At 46.2% G+C, this 24,294-nt stretch overlaps 2 protein-coding genes across 2 annotated transcripts in view; one reads left to right on the top strand and one right to left on the bottom strand.

The window, feature by feature from the left end:
- Positions 1-24,294, bottom strand: part of Bmpr1a (bone morphogenetic protein receptor type 1A) — a 118,054-nt gene that overhangs the window by 88,385 nt on the left and 5,375 nt on the right. The gene's annotated exons all lie outside the window — the stretch shown is intronic.
- On the top strand, positions 23,393-24,209 carry LOC106026826 (large ribosomal subunit protein eL21-like). Its single transcript, XM_063233741.1, has one exon. The coding sequence runs from the start codon at positions 23,437-23,439 to the stop codon at positions 23,917-23,919; it is 483 nt and encodes a 160-aa protein (XP_063089811.1). The 5' UTR covers positions 23,393-23,436; the 3' UTR covers positions 23,920-24,209.

The raw sequence follows: 24,294 nt of genomic DNA, 5'->3' as shown, positions 1-24,294 counted from the left end.
GTCTGAGGCCAGCCTGAACCACACAACATAGGCCATTCTAAACTACGAGCAAGACTATGTCTCAAGAAAAAAAAAAAAAAGATTTAAGGATTGGGAGCATAGTTTGGAGCAAAGGCCCTGGGTTCAATCCTTGGAACCACTCCCCCCACACACACACACACCCTACCCTGCGTTCCCTTACGAGACGGATTGTATTACTTGATTTTACGGATGACTTGCAATAGTTCTCAGCATTCAGTTTCTGTTTCTCAGCATTTAGAACCCGGCAGGAAGGGCTGCTGAGGCTCGCCTGGTGACGGGTATCATCAATCAAGAATAATTACAACCATCTTAGGCCACAATAACACGAGTGCAGAGTAAAGGTCTTGAAGGACAATGTCCTCTGGAGAAAAGATAGCTAAGACCTTAACTCCAATTCCCTACCTTCTCAAGTTTCATTTATCTTCTCTGATCACTAGATCATTAAAGTAGCCAGTTACTTTTAAGACAAAATTGAAGTCAGTCTTCTTTGCTAGTATGTCTCTTTACATACAGGGCCTCTAAAAAAGTTTTTACAAACACCAAAGCCATTTTTAAAAAAAATTAACATAACTAAAGAGAGCTAAACAAAACTAACAGCATTGACTGCTGCCACAGAACAGTCACTGAGCACACACTAGCGGCCAGACTGGGCCAGGCCCCTACACAGTGCACCAAGTACGCGCCTCCCTCGCACAGAACTTACACTTCCCCAAAATAGAAGGCATCTGAAAGAAATGTGGTGCGAATTCTAATTACAATTATGACTGGTGCCACAAAGCAGACTTCAAACAGGGTGCCAGACAGCTTTCACAAAGGCATGAAGGTTTAAGCTGAAAAGACCTCACTGGGCAAAGCTCCAGGTGGCCGGGAGAAGTCAGGCACGGGCGCAGGAGACATCTCACCAGCATGCAGAGGCTGGGGCAGGAGGATCCCAGGAACTCGAGCTAGCTCAGCTGGGCCACACAGGGAGCTCCAGGCCAGCCCAGACTGCACAGCTAGACCCTGGGTCCAAGAAAATCTGGAGCTAGAGGCACAGCTCAGAAGTACAGCACAACACCCCCAGGCTCCCCTACACACACATACAGGCAAACAGATGCACTGCTGCATAGAGAAGGGGCGCCTACACAACACTGCAGCTACGGTTTACCCCAGCACCTCACGCGTGCATATTCTACTCATAATGTGCTAAAGCAAGGTGCAATGTTAACTTTTGAAGCCATTCCCTCTTCTAGAAGATACATAAGCAAATAAACCTCAGTATTTTAAAAGGTAAAACCCTTATCAAAATTTAAGTACAAGGTTCAATGAACATTTAAAAAAATTAATTGTAGTATATACTTTAAAAATTTTTTAAAGACAAAATTAGTAACACTTAGGGCAGGACATGGTGGTACATACCTGTAACCCTAGCACTTGGGAAGCTGAGGCAGGAGAATCGCCATGAGTTGAAGGCCAGCCTGGGCTACATAAGCAAGTTTAAGACCAGTATGAACTTCGGTGAGACCTTATCTCATAAAATAAAATAAAATGTAACACCTATCTGATAATAAGGACAGAGCAAAGTGTTACATGCTTTAATTAATAAAGTAAAAAACAGCATTCCACTGGCTTGAAGCATGAGGGGCACACGCATGACTGACCCATTGGGCAGCTTGTACCACTCGTGATAAAAACAGATCTAATCATTTTTCTTAATCTATTAACAAAATTAATAAAAAGCCACCTGGTGGGACAGGCATACATATACCACTGTGGGTTAAGTGACCACAAATTATGACCCCTTCATAAACACAACAGTCTTAAACAGCATAATTAAGTAACAGATTCAAAACAGAAAATCTCTCCAGAGACTTATCTCCATTTTCCCATTTATCTCAAGGTTTATCTGCATCTAATTTTTTTTTTTTTTGTACCAGGCATCAAACCCAGGACCTTGTGCTTACCAGGCAGGCGCTATGCCACTGAGCTCTACCCCTGCCCTCCTGCATCTAATTTTTAAACAAGTAAATATACCCCTTAATAATTTAAAGGCAACAGCCTACAGTGCAAACCCTATTCCCAGGAGTCACTGGTAAGCCTCCCTGTGCTGTGCATGTGGAGACTGCCTGACATGCCAGAGCAGCACACATCAATCTTCCTGGAACAAAGCCACACTCAGAAACACCAGTTAGAAGAGCAGCCCATGATGGTGCTTGAAATGCTATGCTATTTGAAGAATGAAAAATTCACAAGCTCTAATGGACATTTTTCTCACTCCTTTCAAAAGCCATTCTTAAAAGGAAGAGTAAACCAAAATATGGGTCATCTAATTAGCCCATACTTATTAACTAATCTAGCATGTTTAGGAAACTACAGAGAAAAATGTGGGGCTGAATTTCCAGAACATGTACTGGCTCTCCCTGGCCTCAGAGTAGGCTAAGATCTACCTTACCAGGTTGTTTTAAGGAGGCACAGGAGTGGCACAGTAGCTGGCATACAAAGGGTACACAAGTGGAGGTCAGTATCATTATTCAAAGTCAAAGCAGACACACAGAACACGTACTAAAGAAGAAAACTCACAATATAAGCTGTCATCCTAACTACAGAAGCACAAAAAAGAAAGAATCATCAAGAACCGAGATTCAACAGAGGCCTTATGGAAGGGGCATGACTTGGGCTGAGCCTACAAAGCAGCCAGGATTTTCCAGACAAGGAAGGAGTCGGAGGCAGCAGAACACAAGATGCGGAGACAAGCCCGGAGCGCAGAACCCAACACTGAAAGCCAAGTGCACGGCAAATTACGGGGCAAATATGTGAATAAATCAGCAACTAGATCCGGAGCTAGAGAATAAAACTTGCGGGCACAGGACAGCACACAACAGCAAACCCAGGACAGTCACCAACTTTAACAAGCTGAACCTCCTCTCTTTAGGAAAAAGCATAGAGCAAAAATGTCCTGTTATGAAAACACAGTACTCCCAAAATACTGAAACAAACAAACAAAAAACCTGACACAAATGTGACTATGCCTTTTGATGTAATTCTATTACTATGAACTTAGAGTGACTTTCTTCAGAAGAGCATTAAGTACAGTGATAAAGATAATATTTAAAATTATCTAAAAATGAGGAAAACCTATATTGCTTAATAGACTGACAATGTTTAATAATCACCTTACAAATACTTTCTTAAACCCTGAGAAATGAGACCAGTTATATATAAACACATATTTATGAAACACACTCATATTTTAATGACTGAAATTGCTTAAATTCTATCTAGCAAACAATACAACTTGAAACATCCCACATTCGGAACACAGCACCAGAACTTTGATGACAGTTTTTATGTGAAAACTCTTTTTGAAGTCCTCCTTTATCAGCAAGCAGCGGGGAGCAGAACAAAAGAAATACTGCTTTCCAGTAGGGATGGAGTAACTGCTTTGGGGACTTTTTACCACCAGTGCTGTGACACACAAGCAATCAAATTCATCTCACTGTACTCCAGAACAGCTATTTATTTCTTCAAAATATAATTTTAAATGCTCTAAATTTAGTGAATAGCTCTCAAAGATAAATTTGTGTTTAAATATAGTGTAACCTTGAAGCCTCTCAAAAAAGTATCACTTTTTAAAAATGTCTCAGAGTGTATTGCTTGAAATGCAAAACTACATAAAAGTAAAGCACTTAAAACAAGAACTTAGCAGCAACTTTTCCAGACATCAGAGCCGAAAGGGCCTCTGTGGGCACAGGAGCCAGGGTGAAGGGCCGCGGGGGCACGGCCAGCGCCGCTCCAGGCTGGACTGCAGCCGGGGCTCTGAACAAAGAATGCGTAACTTGATCTCCTTCCCTCCTTCCCGGCAGTGTTCAGAAAGTCCTTGGACCTCGCAAAATGGCATCTCTGTGTGGAGGGAGAGCCAAGGGACCCAATCGTTTTTAAAAATGACCTGTGCTTGTATGCAGAGACATCTTTGAGTCAATACAGGGTACAGAGACAAGTGGAGGACCGGTGGAGACTCTACTGCCTGAGACTAAGACACCGCGGGAGGCTGAGACTGTAGCTCTGGTTTTCACCAGCTCCACTGCTGCGCCGTGGCCTTACAACTGTACTTACTTTGCTTCTGCAACAGACAGAGTAATTTAATCAGCTCCTAAGACTTTGGAAATGGAAATAATTAAGAATTAATAAAAATAATCTAGACACATCTGAATTTTAAATCCTAGTCACTAAAAGAATCATGCAAGTTATATACTTTTTTTGGTGGCAGGGAAGGAACTCCTGACCTCACACTTGGCCAGGCAGGCGTCTGTGCTCTGAGGTAGATGCCTGGCCTCCCATTACACACTTCATTCTCCTACTGCCTAAAAGGGGACAAGTGACTCTCAAAATCTGGAAAACAATAAAAATTGGAAAACCCTGTCTGCTAGCCTGGCATCAAAGGATACACTGCATCTTCTCACCATTTATAAAAATTTAAAGTCACTCTAAACTTAACAGCAACAGAACTGCATGTAACTTTTACACACTTCAAGGCACTTCCACACACATAACCATCAACATTTTGGGGAAGGCAGATGCTGTATTTGCTCACTTAAGACAGACACAAAAAGGCTGCTGGGAACTGCCCAGCTCCGGCCTGCAGAGATGACGGTGGGACCCCATGGCACACAGGCCGCCCCGGGCTGTCTGCCCACTCAAAGTTCTACAAGGTTGGCCACTCTTGCCCTCACTATCTTTTTAATTCCCACCCCTACTGGAAAGTAGTATCTGCCCTGTCTCCCCAAGGAAGAAAAGTGTTTAGAGAATAACCTGCCAAGTCACTGCGCTGATACCCAGAACAAGAATCAGTCCAAGCTCACCATAGCCACAACGGTCACCCTTCCCTGTATCAAAATAAACAGATAAAATAACCATTCAAAGCCACACAGCTGACCAAACACCAACTGAGGAGCCTGCAGACTACAGTCCTACAAGGACGGCTGCCTCCTAATCCCCAGAACTGGTAGAGGCTGCTCTAAGTGGAAGGGGACTTGGTGTACTCTGACGCCCAAGAAGAGCCCAGAACCTGAGAGGCAGGACTCCTCTAGTCACAGCAGGGGCCCTCGGCTGGAGGGAGAGGATCAGATGGAAAGAGAGAAGAGGTGCTGCGGACACAAGGGGTGTGGGGAGTCACCTCTGGGGGCTGGGCCTGTGAGCTACAGAAGGAGAGAACTTGTGCTCCTTAAACCACTAACTTGGGGTCATTTGTTACAGCAACAACAGGAAACCAGACCCCAACCATACTACATAACTGTGTCACTTTAAATTAACGATTCAAATGGTTTATAACATTTTTTTAAAAAAGCAAACTGATAACCAGAAAACCAGTTATTTTTTCTTTATCAGTATGTGTCTGCAGTATCTACACACACGTCATGGGGAACTGGTACCCATATGCATCACATCTTGACCCCCAAACTTCTACCTCTCCCCTTGGTTTACTCTCCTTCCAGCCCTAGAACCCCTTCCCAGAGACAAAAATCGATGCCCCAGGGCCAGAGTGTTAGCTCAGCAGCATAAGTTGTGGCTTGGCAAATGTGAGGTCCCGAGTTCAATCCCTGGTACCAAAAAAAGAAAAAAAAATCTACGTCCCTATTTTCTGTCACCTGTGTTTTATTTTGCTCTTCCAATTATCTGTACTTTGGGTTTCTCGTCTACAAGAAACCATGCAATGTTTGGGCTAACCCTGACTTACCTTGCTTAGCTCTATGGTCTCCTGTGTTCCTCAGTGCCCGAGTTTACTCTTCGTCACGGCTGAGCTGCACTAGGACTCCGCTGTGTGCAAATACTATTTTCTTTATGCCTCCACCTGGGGATGAACACGCAGGCCACTTCGGAGACTTAGCTATCATGAGTTGTGCTGCTATGAACATGGGAGTCCATGTCCCATCGCAGGACGATGTCTTGGGCTACCTACCAGGAAGATACTCAGAAGAGGCACTGCAGGGTTAAATGCAATTCCCACATCTAGTGTGAGGCCTCTCCACGCGGACTTCCGGTCACCAAAGAATGGGATCAGTGGGTGGCGATCGCGGGATTATGGGGGAAAGGCACTGGCTACTAGCTGGAAGGCACACTCCTAAGGGCAGGCCAAAGAACAGCTGCCCAGGAGCTGCGTTGCATACAACAACGGACGGGCCCCAACCCAGGCACTCACAGGGAAACTGAGCAGAGGACAGCACTGACACCACTGGCCAATGCCACAAGGCTCAGAAGTGGCAAAGCCACAGTCAAACCCAGCTACCTGGGCTTTAGAGTCGATTTACTTCACCAGTAAACTACGCTGCTCTCCGCATTACAAGCCTGTTGTTAAGCCCCTGTGCCAAACAAATAATTTCCATCTCAAATGTTTGAGGACGATTCAAATGAGCCATGTGTGAGGCTCTCGGAAAAGCGCCTCCTACACAGCACTGGTTCGATAACCGCAAGTGCCCAGTACTAAATGACATGCACTACGTTAAACATTTGTTCTTACCTAACCTGATTCAATTCTCTCCGCGCCCCAGCGAGCTGGATCTTGAAGGGGTGGAAAATGCGTAGACAGGATTCCCAGTCACTCGAGGCACCCGAACTGCAGCCCTGGCCTAGCGCAAAGCATCCAGCCACTGCGGCCCACCTCTGTGGCGCAGAGCACAGGGGTTATGCCTGCAGCGCTCCCCTCCTTACCAGCGTCTCAGCAGCTGAGACGTGTGCCCCCTCGCTGCCGCCCTCGAGCTCTTCTTCCAGCAGCGTCTGCTGCCTCCCCTAAGGTTCTCTGGCTTCCCAGGGCTATCCACTGCACAGCCTCTCTACCAGCCGCATTAAGGACCTTGTGTGGGCAAAATGGGCCGGGAGCCAATGAGGCCAGCGAGGAGGGGAAGGCCCTGCTACTCCAACCCAAGGAATGTGGCAGAGGAGCAAGCCGGCTGTGTAGCGTCCCACATTTAGGGACCCGTGTGTGAGCAGTAACAAAGGGGGACAGTGCTATCTGACCTATGAGCACATATCAAGCCTGCGGCAGCCATGACAGGTACATCCTTGTGTCCAGAACAGCCTCAGTGGTCAGTGACCGGAGAGGGAACTGTGACGTGGACAGTTCCACCTTAGGGAAAACTGGGCTAAAATCACAACTGCTGTGGCCCAAGGACTCCCAGGAGGGTGTAGCCATGTTGTTTTTGCCTCTGGGCACCAAGCTCTGGTCCTTCCCTGACCTTGACTTGGTCAGGCAGGCCACAGTGGGCCGGGCTGTCACAACCGTTAGGGCAAAGGGCCGGGTTGTCTCGCTTCTTCTCCATCTCACTGCCACACTCTGAATTCTCTTGGGCCCACACCTAGAGACGGAACCACCACATCACACAGTAACTTCACGTTTCTGCTGGTTTGCAGTCCCCAGGATGGAACCCAGAGCCTCACATAAGCTAAACAAACATGACCACTGAGCTACATCCCCTGTCCCACTAATTCCAAGTCTGTGTGTAACTTGTTTTGTTTTGTTTTGTTTTTGTCCTTTTCTTTTTTACCAGTACCGGGGATCGAACTTACGACTACCTGCTTGCAAGGCAGGTGCTTATGCCGCTGAGCTAAATCCCCAGCCCCTCTGTGCGTAACTTTTTGAGGAGATGGCAGTTTGCTTTCCAAAGCAACCATACCACTTTACAGCCCTGTACACAGTGTGTGAAGGTCCCCCCACCACACCCTCACCAAATCTGGTTAAAATCTGTATTTCATTACAGACTGAACATGGCTTTGATTTGCATTTCTGTCTGTTAAATTTATCACTTTCCATTATGCAAAATTTAAGTCTTTTTCCACCTAAAATGCAAGTGTCTGAACATGAACTAGAAACCCCTCCTCCCGTGGCACAACTTCTCAGCCTATTGAACGCCCACGTGCTGTCTGTAGGCTTTTACCAAGCTTACTGGACCCATTTTCAAGCCAGGACTGAGTATTCTGCTTCCCATGGAGGCTGTGCTCTGCAACAGATAAGGGGTGCGCAATCTCTAATGCAAACATTACATGGTAACTTTATTTATTTAAGCCCTACTGCCTTTCACATTGTAATCCATTAAAAGTGGATTATTTAATAGCACTGAGAAACTAGGTAGTCATTTGATTTTAAAAAAAATAAAAGTCCTATCACAATCTTTCTTTGAAGTAAGATCAAAAACAACTTGAAAATTGATTAGCTGCTCAAGTAAAAGACAAGTTTTAGTGTCTAGTATTCTTGGACAAAGGAAGGCTTTCCAAGCAAGCACGACCCCAAGTTACTGAGCAACCTGCATTTCAGTCGCCTCTCAGACACCAATGAGAAACAGCTCCGCACCTCCAAGAAGGTCTGGAGACAGAAATGTGAGTGCCACCAAATCTGGAGGCCCGCCCATCAAGCCTGAGATGGAGCCTTTCCTGGCGCGCTGGCCTGAACTCCGGGTGAGGACTATCTGAAGAAGGGAACAAGAAAGAGCCTGACTTGGCAGTAAAATGGATTTGGGGGGTGGGGTGCCTGTGTCAGACACTGTCAACAGGTCAAATAACTCAAGGAAGAGTGCAGTAGTCATGCCGACTCTCCTGAGGGAGTCTGGGGGTGCTGGGAGTGCAAGTCTTGAGTGGGTGGGCTTGAGGCACTAGCCAGAGAAAAACGGCAAACAATGAGCAGACACTGGGGGAAGCGGTCAAAAGTTAAAGGAGAAAGTGGAATCAAGAGGTACCCCACTGTTTTTAGGGCAGTCGAGCTGTGGTGCGCTAAGGAGGAGGGTCCCGCAGCTAGGGGAGGAGGGAAGGGCGGGATCCGAGCCTGGGGCAGTTGGGCCCTTGCTAGAAGCAAGGTCAGGTTACCGGCAGGGCCAGAGGGGGCACAGAGGCAGACAGGTGCACAGAGGCAGTGGCCTTATAGACTCTTCCCCTAGGGCATCTGTGTCGGCCAGGAGATAAACAGGGAGGCTGAGTTTCACAGCGAGGAAGCAGAGGTGATGTCACATGTGAAGGCTCAGACTGGGCCGGTAAATGGGTTAGGAACTCTGGCTGAGCAGCACTAGCACTGAGGCTGACGGACCTCAGGAGTCACTGACTGGGGCTCAGACCAACCAGAGCTAATTCTCCAGACACTGCTGACGCAAAAGTACAAGGGCAGAATCAAGGCATCCAAAATTACAAGGTACACAGAGAGAGAACTGATAGGAGAACCAGCGATACAGTAGTCCAGGGCTTCAACACCCCCACTTCCAGATGCAGAAAGATGAAGAGGGCACAGGCCCGACCACCCAGCACTCCTCTGAGGAACCCAGGACAGGGCCTGGGACACAGCTCAGCAGCACGGCGCCTGCTGCGAGCGCAAGGTCCGGAGCTCTACAGAGTAGAAAACCACCGAAGAAACCAGACACAGTGGCACTCTGTAATCCCAGCACGCAGGAGGCTGAGGCAGGAGGACCCATGAGTTCCGGACTAGGTTACATGGGTAAGTTCAAGGCCAGCTTGAAGTGCATCGTGAGACCCTGTCACAAAAGTAAATAAATAAATAAATATGGTGAGAACTAATGGAGGAAGAATTAGGTTTTTAAAAAGAATCAATTGACAAACCCTTGGCTAGAGTAAGGAAAAAGAAGACAGAGACAATTCACACATCAGGACTCAAAACTGAAGAGGGTCCCTGCAGACCTAAAGCTAGAACCGGCGCACGAGGGCAACCCACTTCTGGGTGAGTACCTGAAAGACCGGGAACGGAACCTCAGAGCAGGTCTGCAGCCCACAGACGTGGGACAGACAGGGCGCCTGCGGACCAGGACAGAGCACGATGATGTGGGCAGGCACAACCCAGCCCCCAGAAGCCAAAGGGGCCACAGCACAAGGTGGGGACTAAGCGGACAGACACGGTGGGGGGTGGGGGGGGCCAGGGAGCTGCTCATCAGGGGCCTCAGAGCCGTCAGAGTCTGCTGACAACAATGTCCACAGAATGAAGGGGCAGGCCTGGTTTTTACTTCTCACCACACTTTTAAAAAGCACAGAAGCAGAGCAGGCATGGAAGAAGCATGGGCCTAGAGGCTGAGAAGGAAGCAGGGCAGGGCCAGGGAGCTGTGCAAGATGCGACGACGTCCACGGGATAGGGGAGCGGGCCCAGCCGCCCCCACCTGACCGGGCAGAGGGCGAGAGCGAGGGCTCTGTGTGCCGCAGAGGGGCGAAGGACGTTCCTCTCCCTGCCCCCCAAGCCCCCCAGGCCCCACCCCACCTCTCCAGGGGTCTGGAAGGGAAACACCGCAGTGGTGCCTGGCTTCTTTGGCAGCTTTTCTACCCTGTAGGTGGGTTACTTCCTCTCTAGTCTTTCTTTTTTTCTGCCAACTTCGGATTGGTTTGTTCTTCTCCTGGTTTGTTCTTCTCCGAGTTTCTCACCTACCCTAACCCTAACCCTAACCCTTGAGGGGCTGCAGAACTGGTGTCCTCATCTGCAGGTGACAAAGGCCCATGAACGTCCACGGAAATGCACCACATCTCTAATCCTGCTAAACTCAGACGGAAATTTGTTTCTCTAAGCATTAGAGCAGGCCAGGCCCACAGTCGGCCCACAGTCACTGGAACAATACCTGTAACTTTGTAACCAAAATAAATCAGATATTCTCAACAAATTACTGTTGTAGATAACACAAATACTATTTATGCTCATCACTGTTTTAACGTTAGGGCAACGATGAAAACCTGCCACTGGCTTATTAATGAGTTCATAAAAGAACATATCACTACATAGATCTAAAAGGTTTAATGACTTTAACAGCCATATTTCAATATAATTGATTGCCTTTGTAATTTTATACATTTTATTTTACCCATCAAAAGCATTAGTCTGAGAAAAAGAGGCAGAACTTGCCAAAAAGAAGTAAAAGTGAAAGAAGTTCCTAAAGAGTTTAGAAAAAGAGGGATGACAAGTTTCAAGGCTGGCCAGGGACGGTGGCACACACCTGCAGTCCCAGCACTGGGGAGGCTGAGGCACGAGGATCGCCGCAAATCCCAGGGCAGCCTGGGCTACACAGTGAGTGAGTTCAAGGACAGTCCCAACTACATAGCAAGAGTCTGTCTCAAAAAAGCAAAACATAACCAAAAAAAGGTTCTAAGGCGATGTTGAGCATCAGTGCAAGAAAAAGCTGGGCCAGAAGAAACAGAGCTGCAGAGGAGGAACCCCAAGCCCAAGCTAAGACGCGGGAGAAGATGCGGGGCAGGCAGAAGGCGCTAAGTGAGGCGCAGGGCAGGAGCGGTGCGGGTCTCTGCCAAGGGCACCGATGTCAGCAGCAGGCACGGAGTACACTGACGACAGAGGTGGGCAAGGGGAGCAGGGCAGAGCCAGCTCGCTTTAGGGTCAGCCTGCAATGGTGCTATTTGCTGCAAGCACGTGTTACACAAAAATAAAATAAAATACTACTCCGAGCAGCCTCCCGCCCGGCGTCCAGAAGGCAGGGAAGGCGGGGACGCCTCTCCCCACGGCGGTTTCCTCGGAAGGCTGAGGCGGACATGGAAGGGCGGTCGGAGCTCCCTGGGGCACTCGGAGCGCACCCGGCCTCCGCGCACCCTGAGAAACACTGGCTCGCCGTGGAACTGAGCAAGCACGGAAACCTTCTCTCCCAGGGCACTCAGCTGGGGAACCCCACGCAAGCCGCAAGAGCAGCGGGGCTGGGGCCCACGGTGCCTCGCAGCCGCACTACGGCACCCGCACCGCGCGCGTTCCTGACCCGTCCCGCACCGAGCTTTCAGCTCCTCTCACTCCGCGGGCTTAAGTTTCCCTCATTAGCTACAGTAAAAATGAGCTCTTCGCATTCTTTCACGGAAACATCTTAGCTTTCTCCTTGAGGGCTGGTAGTTTTCCCCTTCAATCAGACAAAGGAAGTTTCCCTCTTTTCCTAAAGCCAAGTCTACCAGAAATGATTATTCAATTTTGTCTAGTATTTTTGGTCATCAACTGAGACCGTCGTATTGCCTTACTGCTTCACGGACACAGGCCAAATGGCATTACAGACCTCTAAAGGTTAAATCCTCCTGACTCCGGGTAGGCCGAGCCCCCTGGTTTAAAACATGCTCACAACCTGCAGTGTCCACCATAAACTTTACTACTGTTACTACTGGGTAGTAGCCGAGAAGAGCCATTTTCCTCATCGTGCTATCCTTATCTGATTTTGCTAGTGGGGTATAACTAGCTTCAAAGAACATCTCTGTTGCATTTTTCTTTCCTCTAGAAATCTGTGCAAGATAAGAATCACCAATTAAGTTTAAAGTCTTATAAAAACATTGAGCCCTCTTGAAGAGTGTATCTTTTATAGCGTTTTCAACTTCTTCACTAGCTACCAGTTATCAAGCTTTTCTATTCTGACAATCCACCCTAGAATACTAACAAAGAAACACAAAGACAGTCTTACATCAGCATTCTTCTCAGTGGCCCTGACATCTCCTGACATACAATTTAATAAGACACAGATTCACTGCCCAAGACCTAAATGAGAAACGTAAATTCAATCCCAAAAGTGATGCTACTTTTAGAAAACTACTTATACAGCTACTAGGAAAGAGAAATGCATTTAAAGATGAATTAAATGAGCTGGGCGTGGTGTCATCACCTGCTATCCCAGCACTTGGGAGGCTGAAGCAGTAGAATCGATGGGAGTTCAACACCAGCCTGGGCTATAAAGTGAACTCATGGCCACCTGAACTGCATAGTGAGACCCTGTCTCAAAAGGACAAAAAACAAACAAACAAACATCATTAAATGTACACTGTACAATTAAAATGTACACATCATAATTACTGATAAGAATACATGGTCTGTTTATCTCGGATGTTTTTCTTTCAAAGTTTCTTTTGCTATTTCCGCAGTAGAACCTATGAATAGAGGATGCACAGCTGCCCAGCAGATGTACAATTTCAATGTTTAGATTCTGTTCTTTTAGCTTCATCCTGCTGGAGGTTTTGAATTTTCATTTCCATCTGGTTTTTGACCTCCCTCCGTTTAGGTTCTCCCTCGCAACATCTTATTCTATTTTAGTCCATTACAGAAAAACACATCAAATTTGAACCAGTACTGAAATCTCTTTTGAAAAGTTGCAAAGCAGAAAAGGAAAAGACTAAGTCACAACTGGAGCCACAGACGGAATGTCCCTAACTTTTATTTCTACTTAGACAGTACCCCTTAGCTTCAAGTTTCTTATATTTTGGGTTCGACCATTCAAATAAAACGCAGGATTAAATTATTAAGTTATGGTAAAAACATTAAGTAAGGAATGCCTGGTCTTCTACTAAAATGCAGATATTACTTCTGTTTGGTTGGGTTTGGTTTTGAGACAGGATCTGGCTTTACAGTTCAGGCTGGCCTTGACCTCTCCATGTAGCCAGACTGGCCTTGACCTTGCCAAATCCTCCTGCCTCAGCCTCCCAAGTGGTGGGACTGTAGGCATGCATTACCAGGCCCAGCACAGATACTATTTTTTAAAAGTATAAATAGAAAATATTTTTTTTTTTACTTTTTTCTGAGGGATTCATTATGTGTTAATTGTTTTGTTGGCCTTACTTTTTTAATCAGGAGGAAAGAAAAAGTTCTGAGAAATTTTCAGAGGAAGTAATTATTTATAGATGTCTACATGCCCTAACAGGTTCTGTTTTAGCAATTCGTATGGAACAGAAGAGCAATTTAATGATATTCACATTCACAGTCACATTTTTAAGGGGTAAAATTAGGTTTTACCACTTCTTAATACTACTTATGACAGGAAAACAAAACCAGTCAAGTCGAACAATATCAAAAAGCCATGTATGAAAACTCTCAAATACATTTACATTTTAAGTATTAAAAAGGAAGAGTTAACCCATAATATGCACTACATACCCACACATAGACACATAAGACTTTGGTTAGTAATATTTGACCAAGTAACTCAGGTACGACAACAAACACAGGCAAATTCGCCTCCTCTGTGCACATACCAGGCCCTGAAAACAGGACCAAGGGGAAAAGGACGCTCGCAGTGGAAGGCATCGTCATCCGGAAGCAGCCCGCTGGGCTGGGGGCAGACAGGATGCCCTGCCAGCCGGGGGCGCTGCCCAGCTGCAGGCCGGACCTGTGGATCCCCGTGTCCTCCGTTTCCTCGGGTCTGAAGGGGAACTGTAACAGAGCCGAGCCAAGGGAGGCTTCGCGTCAATGGATTCCCGACAGGAGTCCAAACGGGCACAGCACAGCAGTGGTTAGACACCACCCGATCCATCTCAGTCTTGTATTTTATCACCCTTCACTCCTTAAACCAGGATCCACCTCCCTCTTACATGTGTATAATGGTTGAAAATTAATCTTCATAAAACTCAAAATGTCCTCTACTAAGTAAAAATGCACTATATTAAACCACTTTTACTGAATGCTTTTTCATTTCACATTTCCAAGGTTTGATAAGCTTTAAACTGCACAAAAAACTAAGAAAGATATTTTTATTTTCCGATTTAAAAGGTTATCATAAAATATGGTTTATAAATCTGAATCAGAATTAAGGTATACTGAACGCTGAAACCATACTGGGCAGAAAACAGAAGCAGCGAGACCACACGGCCCCATGTGATGCTGTGACACTATTAACACTTCCCACGCAGGGGCGGGGCGCCCGCGGGGCTTCAGCAGGAGCCCTGGGTGATCCCTGTACAATCTCCAGTCTGAGAAGGGGACAAGCGGGGAGGCATTCTCTCTCCAGTCCCCCAGCTGTGGCTGGAAAATCTCTCTTCTACCTTTTAAAGGTATTTTGGAAAAACTCCTAGGGCTGTCCAGAACCTTCCAGTTAGGCCCGCATTCTGCAGTGAAACTCTCCCCTCTTCCATGTCCCACCCACGTCCTGCTGGGGCGCTGTGGGGACACAGAGGAGGAGCAGCTCTTACCACCGCCCTCCCTCAAGGGCGCAGCAGCTCGGCCGCTTCCAACCCCCTCCAGCCCTGCTGGGGCCGCCGTCTCCGCGGGCCGCTCCGTGCTATACCACCCTCCTCAGCTGCACCCAGGCCCGCCACCCGGTGCACACCGGGACTCTAACTCCTGCCACCGCGCGCTGCAACCGACCGGCCCGCTACAGCCACCCCGCCACCCATCCGCCACTACCACCCCGCGCGGTGGGAGCGGCCTCGCTCCCGGGACGGCCCACGCAGGTCTCCGCCAGGGCTCCTGCGCTCCAGCCCGGCGCTCTCAGAGCCCGGCTCCGCTTCTAGGGGAAGCACACCCAGAAACCCAGCGCTTCCCCCCAGGTGGGCGGACCTGCGGTGACTGCCGGGCACCAGTCCCTTCAGCCAGCTGAGCCCGGGGCCTTGTGCACGCCGGGCAAGCACTCACCACTGAGCTACATCGCGGCCTTTATTTTATTTTGGGACGAGGTCCCAAACATGAACTCAGGTCGCCCTCAAACGTACACTCCTCCTGCCTCGGCCTCTAAGCAGCTGGGATGACCAGCATGCAACACCACACTCCGCTCTCCCGAAGAAGTTTCCTAAGCAGCAGAAACAGGCTCTGGCCGAGTGACTGGGGACTTCTGCCTTCAGTATATACTTCGCTCGGAGGGCCTGCTCACTTATTCTGATAGAACAGGTGAAGCCAAATCCTGTTGCCCTTTCACAGGTACTTGTTTGACTTGGTTGGACAATTAACTTTCAGTAGCCTTAGAATTTTGATGTACAAAACAGAAAAAACTTTTTTAAAACTCTGTTATCAAATTCTGCCAACACTGATGAAAAGAACTTTACAAATTCAAATGTAAATATTAATAATGTAATTAAAATTAATGCACTTTTACAAGTGTTAGTTTTTAAAGGACCCTATGCCCATAGCCAGTTAAATTGGCTTTTTTAAGAGAAAAACTATATCCCACTAATTTTCCTCTCAAATATTCATCTTAGCATTTATCAAGTCACTACCCAGGGGCTTTACAGCTCTCACCATCAGTCCTGGAGATACCCTGTGAGAACCAACATGGCTCCCCTTTTCCCAAGAGGAAATGAGGCTCAGCGGCCCAAGGACTCTGGAACCAGATCAAAACCCTCCGAACTAGGCCAGGGGTACGGCTCAGCGGCACAGCACCTGCCTAGTAGGCTAGAGGTCCTGAGTTTGATTTCTGGTACCCCTCCAAAAAAAGAAAAAAGAGAAACCTACCAACCAGAGAATACACACAGAATACAATAAATACAAAGATAACTAACTGCATGGCTGGGGATTTAGCTCAGCAGCATAAGTGCCTGCCTTGCAAGCAGGCAGTCATGAGTTCGATCCCCGGTACCTATAAAAAGGAAAAAAAAAAAAAGATAACTAATTGCATAAAGAAGCCAAGATTTAATTACCTTTTTAGTCATTTCCTATCCTGGTGAATGGCAAGTGTGATGACTATCGGGATTTGTTTATTCTTTTAAGAAGCTAACACGTTTGGCTGGGGATTTAGCTCAGCAGCTTTAGTGCCTGATTTGCAAGCACACAGTCGTGAGTTCGATCCCCAGTACCAATTAAAAAAAAAAAAAAAAGACCTTATAATCAAAAACCAGCACCACTAGATCAATCATCATTAGATGACCTTGTTGGCCATTTGTCCATAATCACATAACCAGAAGAACCTGCTACAAACCATTTGCAACTCTATGCAAACTGGTAAGATGCTAAGAAAGAACAGGAATGAGTGACCCAGCTGAGGAAGAGCAGAGCGCAGACAATGCAGTGAAAGTGACGGCCGGTGCCGCTCCACAAACAAACAGCGCTACTGGTGCGGGAGCATGTGCGGGAGCATGTGCGGAGACGGGGAGTGTACTTCCGGAACAGCTTACTTCTTTAACAAACCTTTATTTTTAGAAAGTACATTTTGGAAACTGCAGAAAAACTTCATTTTGCTTATCCTTGCCCTAGCAGTCAGGAAAGGAAAAGAAAAATCAATCTGCCCATTGCTGGGAAAGAAATATTCCTCATTGGGCATGGTGGCGCTCACCTGTAATCCCAACATGCAAGTGGCTGAGGCAGGAGAGTCCAAGGCCAGGCTGAACTATATAGGGAGACCCTGTCTAAAAAAGAGAGAGAGACAGAGAAAGAGAGCGAGAGAGACAGGGAAAAAAAAAACCCTTCCTCCACCCTCTGAACCCTTAGATTTAGCAATCGGAGACTAACAATTAAATTGAAAAAAATCAGGGTATAAAATATAGGTAAATAAAAATAAAAAATAAATAAATTTTTTGTTAAAAATCAGGGTCAGGGTTAGGGATTTAGCTCAGTGGCATAGGTGCCTGCCTTGCAAGCAGGCAGTCGTGAGTTGAATCCCCGGTACCGACAAAAAAAAAAAAAAAAAAAAAAAAAAAAATCAGGGTCATCAGAATTTGGGGCTATCATCTTAGTAAGAAAGTCCAGGACAGGTGATTTAGCTCAGCAGCACAAGTGCCTGCCTAGCAAGCATGAGGTCATGAGTTCGATCCCCAGTGCCAACAAAAAGAAGTCCAAAGAGGAGGAAAGGCACTTACATGAAAAAAAACTAACATCAGGGATGCTAAATGACCTTCAGAAGGACAGAGATGTGCAGTGTCAGTTTAGGAATGGGGCTGGACTCTCCCCAGTCATCAGACTACGTCTTCCCTAGCCGCACAACTGGCAGGGAGAGCTTAGTGCCTACAGAGATGATGACAATCCAGGCCCCCTGGAGGAGATGATGACAGCTGAGCACTTCCGGAAGGCTCTGCGCTTCGGCCTGGTCAGAAGTGCCTGCAGCGCCACCCTATCCTGTGCCTCGGCAGCAGACTCTGGACCCTCCTGCCATCTGCAGCTACCAACAAGTGAACACCCGCTCCGCATTCATGCTGGGTGAGAGGCGGCACCACGGCATATAACAAACTGCGGGTGCAGGCCAACCTACACTCAGTTTCTGTTTTCTGTGTTTTTAATATTCATCCAACAACTAAGGAATTTTATAACAAATAACATTTTTTTCAGGTGGCAGAATGGCAAAGATTAAAACAGACTGATGTGTGTTGAAGGGAAGAACACTCAAACACTGCAGGCTGGATGTAAACTGTCCCAAAGATTTTGCAGGATAGGGTGCACTGCTTCTCTTACAGTAAACACGTTTTCTAAAAATTCATCCTACAGGGGCTGGGGATTTAGCTAGCGGCATAAGCACCTGCCTTGCAAGCAGGCGCTCATGAGTTCGATCCCCGGTACTTATAAAAAGGAAAAAAAAAATTCATCCTGCAAAACGAAAAGTTTCATAGGGTACGTACAAACACCACTGCAATTGTCTATGATGTGAGAGAAAAAAACAGAAGCAATTTAATTATTCATCAGTGGGGGACTGACAATAACATTAAATATATCCTTTATGAAATGCTACTTGGCTTGTGAGGAGAGTAAGGAAATCGTGGTGTGTTGACAGAGTCCTCTATACACCCAGCGGGAATGCAAATAAAGCAGAGCTGATACACAGCATGGCCCCCTCTTAGGGACAGAGAGAGGAAGGACGCTGGAGGAAACACTGTGGCAGGGTTAGCCTGCTGCCTCTCTACTGCGGCAGGTCTCACTGTGTGTGACTTCTGTAGGCAGACAAAACCCAGGGTTCAGTGCTAACACACAGTTAGAGGAGGCCCACTGGTCTCACTCACCAAGCACACTGGCATTTAAGAGCCCTGAGAAGGTCTGCAGCAAGGAGATCCAGAATGACAAAGGGGGCACAGTGGGCTGGGAACGCAGCTCCACAGCACAGCCTTCCACACCGAGGCCCGGGTTTAATGCACAGCCCAAATCCAGGAGAAGAGCTAACTTTAGGTCCAGACCACTCAGAAATTCCTCACGGAAGAGAGAGTGCGGTAGACTTCAAAGCATTCTGATAGGCAAAGACTTGGAGGAAGGAAAGTTGAGGCAGCACAGACTGACACAAATGCAATGTTAAATTCTGTGGCTTCACTAGAAATAAAAATCGATGCGAGTGAAATCAATTTTAATAGGCTTCTTTAATCCCATGTAGCCAAAACAGTACCATTCCAATATGCAATCAACATTTCACAAGCATAACTTGCATCTCTGGACTATCTTCAAAAGCTGGTGTGTAAATTACACGTGAAAGCACAACTCAATCTGGACAGCCATATTTCAAGGGCTTAACAGCCACATGTGGTAGTGGCTACTGCAGCGGACAGTACAGGCCTAAGGGTTATGATCTCGAACCCGGAATTAGATGTTTGGGTGGCTTGGACTAACAACCGACTAGTACGAACTGAGTGAGTCAGATCTCAGAGAGACTGGGCCAGAACAGAAGGCAGCCTGAGATAATATAGGTTTTACAATGTAAGCAAATAAGAAGCCAGAGAAGAATATTTAACAAGCAGGACGATAGTACCATACCATTTTCAGGAAGATGAACTGTTTTTCTTTATCAACATACATATATTTGACATGCAGTACTTCCCAACATTTTATTATGTGAAAGATTACTGGAATGGAGTTACCAAAAAAAAAAAAAATCTATCATCAAGGGACTGTATTTTGTGTTTATTTAAGATTCTTCTGGATAGCTATTCTTAAGATATTTTTACTTTACGACCTTTTAAGATTACTTCTTGAGAAATACAGACATGTTAATAGCCACCAAAATTTAACAGCCTTTAAGATTTCCTATCAAGGGCTTCTCTGGGGCCAGGGAAACAGCTCAGTGGCACAGTGCCTGCCTGACAAGTGCGAGGTCATGAGTTCGATTCCCAGTACCAAAAAAAAGAAAGAAAAGCGCTTCTTTTAGCCAGGAATCTAAAATATTCTTAAACACAAATTTAGAACCCTCAAAACCTTAAACTCCTAAAATATATTACAAAGACTATCAATTGCTCGTAAGAAAACTGCCTGTGTTTAATACACATAAAACACTATCACAGCAATGTACATCTCCAGGTCTCTTAGCTTCAGAACTGAAAATTTTTTCTTGTAATATTTCAGACACTTTATCAAAGGCTTTTTAAAATGCTCCAAAAAAGAGACAAGAAAGCAGGGAGGAAGAGCACAGGTTTAAGCCACGGCCTCTGCTGCTACAAGGGCTGCCAAGGCTGGAAAAGTGACTTTTTAGCCAAAAGCCAGAGATCCAGGAATGTCATCAGGACCAAAAGCATTATATAACCTGCAATTTCAGCAACTAACTGCTCTGCCTTCAAGTTGCCGAATTTTCGTCCTTTCTTTCAAAAGGTCACAAGTCCCTTTCACTTTTTAACACAAAGAAACAACCGAGACCCAGATATGTTTTGGAGGCATCAAAGACCACACAGCAGTTTCTAACAGAACCAATATTAGACATCACTTATTTAAAAAAAACCAGAAACCAAATCACTCTGCTACTGCTTTATGATTCTTAAGCTCTCAAGTTATCCACAGTACATACACTCCTTTTACAATCTTAAAAAAGCAAGCAAAACTTGTCTGCTTGAGAAACTCCTGAACACATCCCAAGACCTCCTCACCCCTCCTGAAGAGCTGGCGTCCTCAGGAGAGCCTCCTGCAGCTCTCGCCTCAGGCCAGCCCAGCCCCTGGCTCCTGTCGCCTCCCTCCTACCTGCTCTGCACTGTCCTAAGCTCTCTGCTGAGAAGACCAGTAGCTCCTGACAAAAGCCCATGATCCAACGAAATTGTACCCAAGTTGTTTTATTTATGTGCTTTTCTTCAGATTCTAAAAGAATGACCGTAAGAACTCTAAGACCCAAAAGACAGCCCAAAGCCTTCGCACCCTTGCGGAGACCACCACTCCCTCCTATCCCACTTTCCAGCATCAGAAAGTCTACCTACCAGCGGCCACATCAAAGCCGCCTGGCCAGCAGTGCGTCCCATCCTCCACACAGCGCCCACCCCCCTCGCCAGGAAAGGGAATCTGTGCCTCTGGAAAGAGACTCGCTCCTGCCCCCAGCCCCCAGCTGCCAGCAGCCTCCTCTGTCAGATGAATGCACTGGCTGTTCTCCGCTTTTGCAGAACCCCAATTACAGCATCAGATCCATGCAGTCTTTCAAAACTATGGGCAGGTTGGAAAAGTTACCTGCAAGCACAAGCCTGGTGAAAGCGCCGTGCCAGTCCCCCTGCTGAGATCCACAGTACCGCCTCTGTGTTAATCACTGAGAAATACCTGCCTCCTGCCCAACCTTCAAGCTACACAAACAGCAGTCAGGCCAGAAACCTCTACTTTATTCCCGACGCCAGGGAGTGAGCCTAAGTCTCAGGCAAACTAGGCCCACACCACCAGAGGAGCACACCCCAGCCCTGGAAACCCCTGCCGGTTTCAGAGACACTTCAAATTCCTTGGGATGAAAACCACACTCTTCCATAAGCCAGCTCCTCCACATCTTTTCATCTCAGTCAAAAACAACCTGCACAGGCCGGGCACAGCTCAATGGCACAAGTGCCTGCCTGGTAAGCGCAAGGTCATGAGTTCAATCCCTGGTACAAAAAAAAAAAAAACCCCTCCTACATCTACCCTGCTTTCCAAGCCAGAAACCGGAGCCCTTTTTGCCAGCACTCTTTCTCCCTCCGTAGCTCGGCACCAAACCCTGTCCCTCCCGGGCCCTGATTATCTGCCATCATCCCAGACACAAGGGCAGAAAAGTCTCACCACAAGCTGCCTTTCCTCACACTCATTCTCCAAGGTGAATTAATCTCCAAACCCAGGTCCACTCACCTGATGGCCACATCTGCCATCTCCCTCCCTGCCTCCCCCATAAGCCAGCGGCCAATCCTACACAGCTAGGGCAAAGGCTGAGCGCCAATGTCCAGACAGGCACAGCAAAACCCTCCATACCACGCAGGCTTCATCAGACACACGGAAGTGTAACTGGAAGAGTAACAATGTAAAAAAAGTCATCAACAGCTTCTCTGCATCTAGTCAAAGCCCATTTAGCCTCTATTTAACCCTTAAATGAACTGATTTAGAAACCACTGAGCCCACCCAGAGGTGAAGTTCACCAGTCATCTATTTCCTTAAGCCTTCTGCTAGCATTCTCTTCAAAAAGCATGCCTGCCCTCTATACTGAAAACTACAGCACTCTGAAACAGGAGATTGAAGAGGATATTAGAAAATGGAGAGATACTCCATGCTCTTGGATAGGAAGAGCTAATATAGTGGAAATGGCCGTACTTCCAAACTGTTATACAGATTCAATGCAATCCCAATCAAAATTCCAATAGTGTATCTCACCGAATTAGAAAAAGCCACCCTAAAATTCACCTGGAACAAGAGACTTAGAATAACAAAGGCAATCCTGGGCAACAAAGTCAAGATAGAGGCATCACAATCCCGGAATTGAAATTATAGTATAAAGCTACCATAATTTAAAAAAAAAAAAAAAAAAAAAAAACAGCATGCTATTCACACACACACACACACACACACACACACAAAGACCCAAAGATCAATGGAACAGATTAGAAGATGCAGAAACAACTCCAAACACACTATACCACCTTACCTTTGACAAAGGTGCCAAACACATTCACTGCAAGAAAGACAGCCTCTTTAATAAACACTGCTGGAAAAACTGGCTGTACTCATGCCAAAGATTAAAACTGGACCCATATCTTTTACCATGTACTACATTAAAATCAGAATGGATCAAAGATCTCAATATTAAAATGGAAACATTAAATCTGCTGGAAGATAAGAGTAGGTTAAACTCTTGAAGACATAGATGTAGGCAAAGATTTTATGAACAAAACCCTGATTACAAGGAACTATCACAAAGAACAACACCTGGGACCTCATCCTACTGAAAAGCTTTTGCACAGCAAGAGAAACCATCAATAGTGAAGAAACAGCGCACAATGTGGAGAAAATGTTTGCCAGATGTTCCTCAGACAAAGGAATATATAAAGAACTCAAAAAAAAAAACATATAACATATAAAGAACTCAAAAAAAAAAGCAGTCCTTCCAGATTTGAAGACTCAATCCAAAAATGGGCATCTGAGATGAATACACACTTCTCGGATGAAGAAATACATCAGCAAATAAATATGTGAAAAATATTCAACATCATTGGTCATCTACGAGATGCAAATTAAAACAACACTCAGATTCCATCTCATCCCAGAAAGAATGGCTATTATTAAGAAATCAACCAGTAACAAATTCTGGACGGGCTGTGGGGAAAAAGGAACTCTTCTCCACTGCTGGTGGGAGTGTAGACTGCGGCAACCACTGTGGAGATCAGCATGGAGACACCTCAAAAAACTAAGACTAGGGGCTGGGATTTAGCTCAGCGGCATAAGCGCCTGCCTTGCAAGCAGACAGTCCTGAGTTCGATCCCTGGTACCGATGAAAAGGAAAAAGACAAAAAAAAAAAAACTAAGACTAGAGGTCCTGTTCGACCCAACTATTCCCTTTCTGAGTTCTTCCCAAAAGAATTAACTATAGCTTCCTTTCGGCCGGAACCGCCATCTTCCAGTAATTCGCCAAAATGACGAACACAAAGGGAAAGAGGAGGGGAACCCGGTATATGTTCTCTAGGCCTTTTAGAAAGCATGGAGTTGTTCCTTTGGCCACATACATGCGAATCTACAAAAAGGGTGATATTGTAGACATCAAGGGAATGGGTACTGTACAAAAAGGAATGCCACACAAATGTTATCACGGCAAAACAGGAAGAGTCTACAATGTTACCCAGCATGCTGTTGGCATTGTTGTAAACAAGCAAGTTAAGGGCAAGATCCTGGCCAAGAGGATTAATGTGCGTATTGAGCATATTAAACACTCAAAGAGTCGTGATAGCTTCCTGAAACGTGTCAAGGAAAATGATCAGAAAAAGAAGGAAGCCAAAGAGAAAGGTACCTGGGTTCAACTAAAGTGCCAGCCTGCCCCGCCCAGAGAAGCACACTTTGTGAGGACCAATGGGAAGGAGCCTGAATTGCTGGAACCCATTCCCTATGAATTCATGGCATAAGCTGGGGAGGGAGCTCTGCCATTCAGCACCTAATGGGCGGCTAAGTGTATGTCAGGTCTTAACTCAGTGGTGTTTTTCTTGCTGAAAGATACTGCTGAGGTATTGTGTAGGTTATCCCAAAAGGCCGAATATTTATGAAATATTTATATTGGCTTGAAGATCCACTGGGGAAAAGATCACCACGGGGCAGAGATGTATCAAAATAAAATAGAGGTCACTTCAGTTAAATAAAGGGAAGTCATTTCAGTTAAATAAATTGTTTAAAGCAAAAAAAAAAAAAAAAAAAAGAATTAACTATATTCGAGCCCATGTTTATAGCAGCACAATTTATAATAGCTAGATCTTGGAAACAACCTAAAAGCCCATCCTTTGAGG

The sequence above is a fragment of the Cavia porcellus genome, unplaced genomic scaffold (genome assembly GCF_034190915.1).
Source record: "Cavia porcellus strain 051 isolate PalLab524CR breed Dunkin Hartley unplaced genomic scaffold, mCavPor4.1 scaffold_23, whole genome shotgun sequence".
Classification (NCBI taxonomy): domain Eukaryota; kingdom Metazoa; phylum Chordata; class Mammalia; order Rodentia; family Caviidae; genus Cavia; species Cavia porcellus.
Note: the sequence above shows the minus strand (reverse complement) of the source record. Positions and strands in the feature narration are given on the sequence as shown.